This window comes from Thamnophis sirtalis, unplaced genomic scaffold (assembly GCF_051295495.1).
Source record: "Thamnophis sirtalis isolate CommonGarterSnake01/CBP01778 unplaced genomic scaffold, rThaSir2_p1.2 scaffold_3, whole genome shotgun sequence".
NCBI lineage: Eukaryota > Metazoa > Chordata > Lepidosauria > Squamata > Natricidae > Thamnophis > Thamnophis sirtalis.
In genome coordinates, this window is record NW_028261383.1 from 112708540 (window position 1) to 112722177 (window position 13638).

General features: G+C 38.8%; 1 protein-coding gene across 4 annotated transcripts in view; it reads right to left on the bottom strand.

Annotated features, from left to right (window-relative positions):
• Positions 1–13638, bottom strand: part of PRKACA (protein kinase cAMP-activated catalytic subunit alpha) — a 77387-nt gene that overhangs the window by 6031 nt on the left and 57718 nt on the right. For all 4 annotated transcript variants that reach the window (XM_087709720.1, XM_087709721.1, XM_087709722.1 and 1 more), the window contains exons 3-9: positions 13125–13253; positions 12937–13035; positions 6920–7002; positions 6219–6345; positions 4059–4154; positions 3826–3948; positions 239–403 (exon numbers count right to left, since the gene is read on the bottom strand). In XM_087709720.1, coding sequence (XP_087565846.1) covers positions 239–403; positions 3826–3948; positions 4059–4154; positions 6219–6345; positions 6920–7002; positions 12937–13035; positions 13125–13253 — 822 coding nt within the window. The remainder of the gene's footprint in view (positions 1–238; positions 404–3825; positions 3949–4058; positions 4155–6218; positions 6346–6919; positions 7003–12936; positions 13036–13124; positions 13254–13638) is intronic.

Here is a 13638-nt window from a genome sequence, read left to right on the forward strand (position 1 = left end):
TCAGAAAGCCATAACTGTAAATAAGTAAAAATAAAGTTTAACGTTTGCTGGTCTAGAACAAGATTCCCTTTTTGTGAAGTACTATGGAAGCACTTGTGCTGTTGCTAACTTGGTGCTTTAGGAAGCTGCTCAATGAATCCCCTTTTGTATATGAGCAAATGGCAGTCTTAAGCCTAGTAGGCAATTGACATTAATGTACTCTTTATTTTTAAAAAGCCTGTTGGCTGCAGTTGTTTACCTTCCGTTGGTAGATGGCAATCCAATCGGTGGTTGCAAACCACTTGTGATTCTTGATGTCGTTGACTCCATTTTTGAGGTTGCCAAAGCGTTTGGTGAGGTCTACCTGTAGCAGGTTACGCAACAGGTCCTTCAGATCTGAGCTGAAGTGGGATGGGAAGCGGACCTGGATGCAAAAAACCCAATATTTTTTTCTGTCTCCAGAAAGAAATCTCAAAACTATAGGAATAGGATAGGCAGTAGGATGTCTCATATACTATAGCAATCTATTCCCAAATTTGTGCCCTCCAGGAATATTTGGAATGACTAGGCTGGTGGAGAGCATTCTATTAACACACTTTTGAAATTAGAACATTTACCACATAACTACAGCTCCACGTCATTTTTCCAGTACATCTTGTATTTGAATTCCCAAGATCTTATTTTTACAAGAATGTCTGCCTCTCGGGAACTTGAAGATGGGAAAAGTACAGATGGTATAATAAGAATTATTGACAGAAGAGAAGCATGAGGATTAAAAAAAAAACCCTAACAAAAATATTCCCGAATAAAACTTATAGATTGCCAAACTACTTTTCAGAGTAGAATTTAGCATTTAACTTTCCCTCAGGGTACGCAGAGGGCAAATTGTGTGGCTTGCATTATTCCTGATTCTCAACTGACTGATAATAATAGTCTAACATTATACTACTGAAAAAAATAATTTATTTGCCTGAAACTATACAAGGTCTGTTAAGTAGTAATATTCAAAACAAAAGAAAATAAATATTTTGAATTCAGGGTTTTAAAATGTAAATGTGTGTTTTTAGCATTTAGATCTTAGATTCCAGAAAAGTAAAACAAGATAAAGCAAAAGTAGATCCTTTAGATTTGAGTTTGGCACATCTTTTCACTTTTTCAAGTGGACAGAACCTAATGGAGAAAGAGTTGCACCAAGGCTAGAAAGCAACTGTCTTAAGCCAAATCTAATGTATACAAGTCATTAAATTAAGTATTTGCCTAATGCATATAGCTGGAATATTTTTAAGAAATACTTGCAGAAATTGGTTACTTGGTTCATTTAACTTAATTTGCCCCTGCAATAAACTAAGGTGTCAAACATAAGTATCTGAGCAGAATAAAAAGGTTTTTTTTCCAATTGAGAGAATAACTTAACCAAAAATTCAACTGACAGGTTGTGGCAAGAAATGAGAGGAGAATGTTGACAAACAAGCTATTGAAAGATAAGAATGCTTTACATCATATGCACCACCTACTGCACATCTGCAGTTTCTCCAAAATATTTTTTTTAATTGGGACTATAAAATGCAATTCAGAGGAGATGACAGATAGGAGATTCTAACATAAATAAGAAACTCTTTCACTAATTAAATTGAGCTGTTTCAGTTCAAAAGTACAGCACAAAGTTCTGATATATTTTATATTAACCCAACAAGTTAAAAATAATATCACATGTCTAGCCACAATGTTAATGTTGTTATTGGGAAAAACAATTGAAACTATTGCTAAAATTTAGGACACTGCTTTGCTGAATGACATTGTAGGAACTTGTTAAACCTGCATGAATTTCAAATCAAAAGCAAATCAAGACAATGGTCTATACTAAATGAAGCAATAAAATATTATCCTTGATTGTTTATTAATAAAGGTAAGTTTCCTTATAGTAAGATTTGTATGGAAAGGTTGAAACAGTTTAACTTTTTGCATATATTCTGCCTCATACAGCAGGTGGTATCAGAGGATTTTTTTTAGAACAATGTGCATAAGCAGGACCTCTTGAAACTTTTTCAGGAAAGTAGTAAAGGAGAGAGAAGACAAAAAAGAGGCAGATGAATGAAAAATTAGCTTATGAATTTTGTTGGGAGTATAGATTTTTGCCTGGATTTGGAGTTTCTTTTCTATTTATTCCTTCTCAAATGAGATCCTGAAAACTCACACCTTCATGGTTACAGTACAGTAAGACTACCCTTTTTTTATTCTCTTAAACATTATGCAGAAAAAGAGGAGCCATGAAAATTTCCATAGATTTTGTTACTACAGTGAAAACTCTGAGTAATGGCAAAAAGGTAAGTTCAAAATGTTGTCAAAAGAATAATTTAAAGGTGCCCACTTGCAATCTACAGAACTACAATTACTCTAGCATTTACTTGGCAGAGTAAAGTTATATCCAAGTTTTAGTGAGTATTACAGGTAGTCCTTGAGTTATGAGTGTAATGGCGCCAGGCCATTCCATTCGTAACCCGAGGATTTGTGGGAGTGAATCTTGTACCTTGAACAGGATCATTCCCTCATTTCGCCCACACATTTGCTAATCAAATGTGACGCTCATTAAGTGCACATGAGGTATTTCAGGGTGGGGAAGGCCATTGGGGGCCTAGTGATGGAACAGGCTACCTACCTAAGACCACCCAAGGCTTCCCCGACCCACTGAAATACCTCATGCTCCCCACAATTGCTTTCCCCTGTACCCAACCTGTCGTGCCGGATCACTTACTGTGCAAAGATCTAGCAAGCAGTCTCATTTCCAGCCTCTCAGCCATGTGCGCCCTTCTGATGCTCCATTCGGGCCTCCAGAGTTCTCCCCCAGGATGTTGCAGGCCGAAACGGAGCATTGGAAGGGTAAATCTTCCCCTCCAGAGCTCCATTTCAGCCTGCAATGTGCCAGGGGAGGCCTGCGAAGGCCTGAGTGGAGCATCGAAGGGACAGATTCGTCCTTCTGGAGCCCTAATTTGACTTGCAATATGCCAGGGGAGGCCTGCGGAGGCCCGAATGGAGCTTTATTTTGGCCTGCAATGTGCTGGGGGAGTCCTGTGGAGGTCCAAATGGAGTGTCAGAGAGACGGATCCACCCTTCCAGAGCTCCATTTAGGTCTGCAATGTGCTGGGGGAGGTCTGCGGAGCCCAAACAGAGTGTCACAGTGGCAAATCTGCCCCTCCGAACCTACATTCTGCCTGGCAATGTGTAGAATGAATGTGATTGTTCACAAGGGCAATCATAAGGGCAAGAACAACTGCCGTGGTGCTGCAAGATTCATATTTGGAGATTTATTCATAGACGCTAGGGGTTGCTTATTGCATAACTTTGAACGATCACTAAGTGAACGCTCATAACCCGAGGTTAGATTAGGTTTAGGTTTATTTGATTTATATGCCACCCTTCTCCCAAGGACTCAGGTTGGCGTACAACATAAAAGAAAACACATATTACAAAAATTAAAAGGGACATTAAATAAAGTATCCAAAAAAAAAACCCAATTGATATTTACAATAAAAATTTAAAAATCAAATTAAAATTAAATTAAATTAAAATTAACAACCAAATTAATCCTATATTTTATTCTATTCAGGCCAGGCCGGCTTGCTGGAAAAGCCAACTTTTTAGGGCACGTCGGAAGGACCGGAGGTCGGGAAGCTCCGGGGGCAGCTCATTCCAGAGGGAGAATTACCTGTATACATGTTTTTTAAAATTATTTAATGTGTACTCAAGGTAAAGTCTGAATTTGTATTCTATAAAAAAAAGATCAATAATGTACAGCAGGCAGGTGTAATATCTTGCATGCAGCAAATAAGGCATCTGCTGAAATATTACCTTCCCAGAGACAATTTTCTCATAAATCTGAATGGGCTGGTCTGCAAAGAATGGAGGATAGCCAGCTGCCATCTCGTAGATGAGGACACCAAGAGCCCACCAATCCACTGCTTTGTTATAACCCTGCAACAGAAATAAAAACTCAGATCACAACTAGAAGAAGTGGAATATCCCCCAATTTGACCAGACATAGAACCACAACATACTGTCCATGGAGAATGCAGATCACTCACCTTACTCAAAATGATTTCAGGAGCCAAATATTCTGGAGTCCCGCAAAGGGTCCATGTTCGGCCTTTCACTCGTTTGGCAAAGCCAAAATCTGTGACCTGAAGGTCAATTTTTAAAATGAGAATTGTCAACAATAAAGGTGATGGAAATGCATGTTAAACACAAATCCAACCTAGGTAAAGGGAATATTTAAGGCCAGAATAGCTAGATTAAGAAGATTTGTTTTGCAAAGATCTCTTAAAAACAATACCAAGATTTGCAGTATTTTCCAAGATAAGAAAAATGCTGTACAGTATTATTCAGAGTACATTTAATTAGACGGACTGTTGTTGGACTGATATATTTCTACTAATCAAATACAAATAATTGGAGGACATGTATCTGTTTTTTGCCAGCAATTCTATAACATTCATACAAAATTGCTTATGTATAGTAATATTCATTTACTTATACAGTAGTTCCTGCTTACTGACTATTGAGAGACTGCTTGGTGTGACGACAATTGTGAAAAAATAACTTTACAGTCCATTTAAACTTTTATAGTTGTCTCTGTCAGCTGGAAAGACCAGGACCACATGTGAAGTTCCAATTAAACTGATTTATTACTACTCATGCCTAGGTATAGTAATCTACTCAATTAACTAGCACTATTTAGGTGCTAGATAAGGGTAGGCAGAATTCAAGAGAAGTTGGACTTAGTCCATTGTGGCTACATAGATTCTAGGCTGATTCCTCTTTTGACTCTGCCCCCAGGTTCTGCGCAGGAATTCACTGACTTTCCCTACTGGTTCGCAAATATGAGAACTCGCTATACTCGCCCTCGCCCTGTCCATGCATGCGCTCAGCCTTCTGTACATGCACTTTAGCTTGAAAACATGCATAGATAAATAGGACGGCATAGAGCCAGGGTGGGTGGACAGGCCCACCTGTGATTTCCACTACCGGTTTGGGACAACTGGTTCGAACTGGCTGAATACCTTCTGTGGATCTGCCACTACTTTTCCTTCCCACAATCACATGATCACCATTACAATCACTGCATGTCCTGTGCCTGACTTATGATGTTTTTTTTCTCTTTCCCCCTTGCTTGTTTGGAGAGAAAGGGTTTTGAAGAAAGGAAGCGATTCTGCTCTGTGACGTGGTGGTAGGAGAAAAAGAGCAAGTGATTTTTGTAGTAATATGTCCTTAGCCTGATCCTTCCCTGTTTCTAGTGTGGTCACATTGCTGTTGATGTGTAGAAGAGCAAACAGTTTACTTTCTTGCAATCTTGCTATCAAACAACAGGAAAAGATTAGGCAAAGGAGACATTGCCTACAGAAATCACTTGCTTTTTTTCCTCCCCATCCCCTTCATCAAACAAGGAGGTTGGAGAGAAGGAGAAAATTAAAGAGAGTACTCTAGCCTGCCCACAGTTGCCAGTCCCAGGCTGTGGCATGACTGCATTCCTTTCAATGCATACAAGACAATAAGCAGGCACTTGAGCATCCCAAAGGACAGGGGATGGTTTGGAGGCAAACCAAACCAAAAAATGTAAAACTTTTGGGTATAAGTCCTGTCTCTTTCCAGCAAGAAAGGACTCTTTCAGGCACACGATTTCCCACTTAGAAACCCCTTCACTTAGCAATAAGGTTACTTATCCCAATTGGAGTTATTTATTTATTTTTAAAGAAAATTTATTGGTTGCCCAATACCCTGAGTTACCTCAGGGTACCTCGGGATGGCTTACAATCATAAAAAAAATAAAACTCTATAAATATAAAAGCATAAGTAAAATACATATAAAATAAAGCACATAGAGCAGCCCAATTAAAAGATGGGGAGGGTGGCAGCAGGATGGGGGCAAGGTGGGATCTGTGTTTAATTGATCAACCCCTTCCACTGTGATGTTATTAAGCAAGCACACTACCTAAAACCCCAAATAGTCAGATGCAGGAGCTTAGTTCACATATGCGGAGACAGTTTATTTTATTATTTATTTATTTTAATTTTAAAAATTTATACTGCCGCCTGCTCGCACATGGCTAGTCATGTTCAGTCATAGCCCATTAATATAATCTAGTGGTCAGATTTGCACATAATGTTCACTGTGCCAGACTACTGACATGGATAGCGATTCTTAAGAGTGCTGAATATGAGTATGAAATTGCTAGAAATAGTGCTACCTCAATATATCCCTGCTGGTCAATGAGGAGATTTTCAGGCTTCAAGTCTCGGTAGATAAGATCTAATGAGTGCAGGTACTCAAAAGTCAACACAATCTGAGCGGCATAGAACCGGGCATGAGGTTCACTGTAAAAAACAACAACAGGAAAACAGAGAAAAACATTTTTACTACCGATTTCCAAACAATGTCAATTAGGCTTTCATTTTACACTGTTCACTGGGCACTAGCAAGGAGCCAGATGTTTCTTTCTCCTTTTTCAACTTTTCAACTTAACTTTTCTATCAACTGTCTTACAAGAGCAATTCTAGACTAAACCTGTACTGAAGCTTTTTTCTTACTCTGATTTTGCCAATGTTGTGCCCAAATCAATCAATAGTCATTTGATGAAAAGTGTTAAGCTCCAGTGACCCTACCAGGCTTGGCTATCTAGCCATAAAACAGTTTCCATCCTATCTTTTGACTTTATCTCAAAATGCATAACTCTGTATCAGAGATTAACAGGACAGGGTATGGAAAAAAATGTATGGATTTTCCCTAGATATACTGTACTTAAGTAGAAAATGAAAGAAACTGGAAAAATGATTATTGGGTTTGCTCCTTCCTTTAAAACCTGGGAATCAAATATAAGAACTACAATACCAGTTCCTCTATTCCCACTAACATAATCGCATCCTTGCAGTGATGAGGGAACACACCTACCTGAACCTGCCAATCCGTCGTAGGTGGGAGAACATCTCACCACCTGGGACGTATTCCATCACCATGTACAGATTTGAATTATCCTGTAATTGAATGCAGAAATAAACTAAGAGTAATAATAACAAGCAGCACTTTGTTCTCCCCTTCACCTCTGATGATTCCAGGTACACAACTAATCATTACAAAAAGACAACTGCCTTTCTAAAGTAATGCAGTAATGTGCAGAAAGAGGAAGGAAGGAAGATTTTCTTGTAAACAGAATTAGTTATCTTGCAAACTGGTGCAAGAAATTAATCCAAGTATCTTGCTTTATAATTGCAAAGGAATCCCCACTCCATTATTTTTACAATGCCTATGGATCTGAGCTGGCTACAGAGAAGATTTTACTGCTTAGAATTCAATATCAATGTTTTACCTCTTTTGTCATGGCTAATTTACCAGAGATATGACAAACAATTCAATCTTACAAATGTTCCAATTCATGAACTAGATCGATCCAATTTTACCAGAAACACTCCATGTTAGTTTACAGAATACTCCAACCTTCATTTTGCTGTTGGAATAGCAAATTGTTCCAAAAGTGGAACATTTTGCATTGTTTACTTTTCTCCAATCTTTATACTAATTTAATTTTACTTTACTTATTTCCATCTATTCCTTTTATACACAAAGGGAATTGATGTGCATAAGTGCATTGTTCCTTCCCCACCAGCAATGTCTATACTTTAAAACCTGAAATACACACACACACACAACCACAAAAAACATTTCTTTGTTTATTTTATTTATATAGCCATACAATTCAACAACTGGGCAACTTACAAACAACTTAAAAACAATAATAAAAATGCATGGGGGAAACAGAAAAAAATTGCCAGAGGACACCAATCAATATACTACAGGGCCTTAAGAGATGGATTCATTCAACACTGGTCCATCATGTACAGTTTTTCCATAACCTTTATAAAAGCCAATAGGTCTATCCAATTTTGGGAGTTGGGGTGGGAAGGGGGAGACATGCTGTTCCATAGGGCAGGTACCATATCAGATAAAGCATTCTTCCTGGATTTCATTACCGTATATACTCGAGTATAGGCCGACCCGAATATAAGCCGAGGCACCTAATTTTACCACAAAAAACTGGAAAAGTTATTGACTCGAGTATAAGCCTAGGGTGGGAAATGCAGCAGCTACCGGTAATGATGTCCCGTGCAGCCGCGGGAGCGATGTCCTGCCTCCTATGACACACGGCACAGTGATTCCTATCATTGGATCACTGTACCAGAGGAGGTGGGACATCGCTATGTGGCTGCTTGCCATAACAAGGAGGAGGTGGGACATCGTTGCAGAGCGGCAGGAGGGGGAGGAAGGGGAATCGTAAGACAGCCCTGCATTACATTAGAACGTGAGGAGGGGGGATGGTGCGGTGCGCGCTGCGCGGCAAACTGACACAGAGGGAGGGGAAACTCACAGGGGCGCCGGGCCATTCACGAGCGTCACCCAGCGGCATGGCCCCGCCCCTTTTTCTCCTCCATTTCGGGCAAATTTTTCACTGACTCGAGTATAAGCCGAGGCGGCTTTTTTCAGCCCAAAAAGTGGGCTGAAAAACTCGGCTTATACTTGAGTATATACGGTAGTTGCCATTGCTTGATGGAAGGCATCCAGAGCATGTCAATTTTGTTGGATCTGGTGGGTTGAACATAACTAATAACAGATAGGTAGTCCACAAATATCTTGTGCCATGAAGAGCTTTCAGAGTAATATAACCAGTACTTTGAATTGTCCCAGAAGCCTCTGGAGCCCAATGTAGCTTGCATATGGTAGTGTAATATGGATACATTGGGACATGTCCAGTCTGTAATTACTCGCTATCCAAAATATGAACCAGTTGCAGCTTCCAAATTCAGTTCAAGAACAGCCCCATGTAGAGTATATTACAGTACTCCAAGCCATGAGGGACTAAAGTTATATTATGCCTCAGTTGTGCTGATTCCTGGATTGGGAGGTATCCCAATCCAGGAATTAGCACATCTGAGTCATAAAATAAAATTCACAAAGATTCTCCTGTCCACAGATTCCACTTGCTCTTCCAGGAGAAAATGAGAGTTCTTAAACTGCACATCACTTCTGCCTGGGGGAATTCTACGCCACCCATAATGAAAGATGGAAAATCTGCATAAAACGGCTAGCCACTGAATATAATTGGAGTTAAACCAAAGCCTGTTTCTTCCTATCCAGACCACTGTAACTTCTCATACTGAGTCAAACCTTGATAGCATCACTTGTTGACCAGAGGTAGAGATGAATAACCGAGTATGATCAGCATACGGATATGGTGATCTTATTCCATGCCAGCAGATGATTTTGGCCAGTAAATTAATGTAGATGTTAAATAGGAGCAAGACTCCACAGAACAGGAGACTAGGGCACTAGAATCAATCTTGGGGAAAGAAGGAAGATCACAGTAACTTAAGTCTGTCTAAAAGGATATCATGACAGATGGTATCCAAAGCTTCTAAGAGATTAAGGAAGGTCAGAATGACTGCACTATCCCCATCCCTCCAGAAGTTATTTACAAGTTTGATCAATGCCATCTCTGTATTAAACTCAGACTTGAAACAGGACCTGAATCTGTATTATCCAAAATTCTCTGAAGTTGCAGCCTAACTATCTTCTCTACAACCTTGCCTAAAAAGGGAAAATTGGAAACAAGATGAAAGTATCACTGGGCCCAATGATTGATTCTTGAGAAGGCGGCAGGCAACTGCCTCTTTAATGGCACATGAACCACCATCTACTTCATCCCATGGATGCAAACCAGCAGCTGGATAACAACACATCACCTTCAAGCAGCCATGGCCACCTAGGAATGACACAGATGTTAATACATAGGTGGCCAAGCTTACAGTCCCGAGGATTCTGTCCACTTTCTTGGGACCAACGGGCTCAATCTCTTCCCAAATCACACAGTCAGATCATGGCATAGTCAACTCCATAAGAACTGTACTACTAGAATTCAACTTAGAGCAAGCAACTTCACCCATTGGATGCTTAGAATACTCTTCACAGCAGCCCTGCTCTTCATCCTTATTCATTTATATCACATATGTGCTCTTCATCCTTATTCATTTATATCACATATGTGCACAAATGTAAATTCTGGCTTGACAGCAGATTGTATTTAAAAGCAGACATTACCCCCAAACCCAGCAAATTTTCTTATACAGAAATTGGGTCTGAGCTTCATGCAACTAACAAAAAACAAAAAGACTCTAGAGGTTGCAGATAAATGAAGGTCAGCCAAGTCTGTGGCAGCTGTGAAAAATGCAAATTTTCTACTAGGAATCATTAGAAATGAGACTGAAAATAAAATTATCAACTATTGGGATATTGCTAGGAGTCAAGCAGCATATAAATTTAATAAAAATAGTAATATTATACTTTACAATTACAACTGCTATGTTTAAAAAAGTGATATAAGAGTTGGAATAAATACAAATGAGGATAACAAAATGATCAGAGAATTTAAATATCTTCCCTTCAAAGGCTAGAATCAATTGAAAAGAAAACAACTATATTAGACTACATAAAATCAGGCATGGCATGGACAAAGCAGACAGGCTTTCTTTTCCTCATATTCTCAAAACGCTAGAGCCAGAAGTAATCTAACAAAGCTGACTTAGTGACTAGAACAGACAAACGAAACACTTTTTTTGATCAATTGAACGGTAGAATTAAATATTATAAGACATGATCATGGCCACCAGGAACACAAATAAATAAATAGACCACAAATCTAGTATGGGCTATCAAATACTAGTTGTAGGAGAACATTGGAGGAAGAGGGATATGTCACTCTCAATTGTCTATGTCACACCAGCGATATCTGGAGGTCATTATGAAAAAGGAGAATGTGGGACTAGAATAGATCTTGACTTGATAACTACAGGTAGTCCTCAACTTACAACTGTTCCTTCAGTGACCATTTGAAATTTCAATGGCACTTAGAAAAGTGACTTATGACCATTTTTCACACTTATGAAGCATCCCCATGGTCACATGATCAAAATTTAGATGTTTGGCAACTGCCTTTTGTTTATAACAGTTGTGGAATCCCTAGGTCATGTTTGCAACATTCTGACAAGCAAAGTCAATGGGGAAGCCAGATTCACTTAATAAACATACTACTAACTTAAAAACTGAAGTGATTCACTCAACAACCATGGCGAGAAAGTTTGTAAAATAGGGCAAAATTCACTTATCTTGCTTAGGGATGGAAATTTTGGTCAATTGTGGTTGTAAGTTGAAGACTACCTATATTCTATGTCCTTAATGCTATTGCAACCTTAAGAAGTAACATAAAAACCCATTGATTACCACCTCTATTTCAGTTCTACACATTATTCTCACTCGCAATGGAACAAATTAGATATGCGCAGATATGTTTTAACATAAGATTTCAGTCCTAAATATTGCTGTTAGGAAGTCACTGCCATAAATTTAAAAGTGACTAATTACTAAATAAACAATTGTTTAGAATTAACTTTCAATCCTTATCTCTAGAGTCAACAGATGTTATACAATATACAAGGTTTGCACATCATGTGTCTCACCAAGGAGATTTGTGCAGCTTGGAGGGTGCTTTTAACAAAGTAATAAATACACTATTACCCACTGCCCCAAAATATGCACTCCCAAGCATCTCTAAGCTTTCTCACCGCCTCCAGCACTTTGTTAGCTATGGAAAATACAGATTGGCAGGATGATAATTCCTTTAGAGTTTAATTTATCAATTTACCCTTTCCACTCTACAAGTTGTACAGTTCTGATACTGCATAAACTACGTACAACGTTTCAGGCAGATTGAGTCATTAACACTGGTATTTTATTGTCAAGGACTGCAATGCTTGGGGAAATACCTAGCACAGATCTCAACTGGGCATGTTTTCAGACAAGTATTAAGCTCATAATCTTAGGTCAAGGTTGGGCAGAAGGTAGATCAGCATGTTCTGGTAAGCCTTTTGGTAATTTCCAATAAAGATGACTTGTCGCTCCTAGATGTTTAACAACAGTAACAACTCTCCTTCAATCATAAATTAAACTATTAGAATAAAACAAAGTTTGGACACAGGAAGTTATTAACCCAGAGAGGATTTTTGAGTGGAAAGGCCATTCGCTTGTTATTCCAGTGCTCAGAACACATTCTTGGACTCATAAGTCTTTCATGTTAGATCTATTCTTTTGCATCTGGTGGACCTCAAGGTTTTTTTAGCAAAACCCAGACACAATATCAACACAGCTTAGCTTGTATTATGTTATAAACATGGAAAATACCAGAAGGATTTTAAAATTCATTTTGCACTTTATAGCAAAGATAGGTTGAGCTTAATGGCTTTTTATAATCTGGTCTGACAGGTGGGTTAACTAACAGAAACCCTTAGAGCAGGTCTGTCAAACTGGCAGCCCGGATGCATCACGCAGAGGCCACACCCACCGCAGCTCTGCAAAGGTAGAAAACATCACGATACATCACGTGACGTGATCAAGTTTGACACCAGCATTTGGAATGATCAAGTCTTTAAAGCATATGATCTCGTGTTACATATACTAAACCTATGTGCTCACTATGGCAGTTTCATATTGATCATTTCAAAGTATTTTTTTCTAGGCTCCCCCTATGAAATTGTCACTAAGACATTTTAAACACATTCAGAATGTTACATATTCATTTCAGAGGCAGATCTATTTCCAGGACTGGCACTTCAACACTGAGAGCTATTCATTCCCTTCTAATACATGCAGAAAATGTATGATGAGAAAGTTTAGCTAAGTGTTTGTATGTGTTTTAATTGCAAAGGACACTATATGAAGATACTCTCTGTTCATTTGCTCATTATCTCTAGAAAGGAAAATTCTTCTTTGGAGCCAAAATTTCCGACCACTTTGGAGCAACAGAAGTTCAGAGAATTAGGAATCCAGCAGGTGAGAGAGAAAGACTTTTCCTTGACATTACCTACCTTGAAAGAATACTCTAGCCTGACAAGGAATGGAAAGTTCACAGCCTGAAGAATGCGTTTTTCATTGAGGGTGTGCTCAATCTGCTTCAGTTTAACAACCTACAATACAGAAAGGAGATCAAGTCAGATACAACTTCCTCTTTAAACTTTATTTGCAAACCAAAGATCATCAACATGTCCAGACTTACTTTCTGCTTATCAAGGATTTTCATGGCAAAATAATTTCCAGAGTCCTTGTGCTTCACAAGCATCACCCTCCCGAAAGAGCCTGTACCCAGGGTCTTGAGCCGGTCGAAATGATCCAAACTGGATGTGTTCTGCAAAAGGAGAAAGAAAATGGGGGAAATGGCTTCATATAACAGGCTATAGCTATTACATTTGGAGAGACAAAGCTTCAAGTTGTGGGATGATTAGCTTTTGTCTGATTAACAGCCCTCTTCCTTTGCTATATTATAGGTAATTTCAAAAACCTCCATTTCTATGTTTGGGCCAAGCGTTCAACTATTAATTTCGTCTATTATCAATATCTTATGTAGGATTTGAAAGAGTTAGGATTCCACCACTAGAGGGCACAAGATATAAATCCTTTCAGTAGGCTAGTAGCACATACAGTAAAAGCAAACTTAATCCACCAAGAGTAGATTAATATATATTTTATCTCTAGCCAACACCACCTATCAAATAGTAAAATAACACCACCAA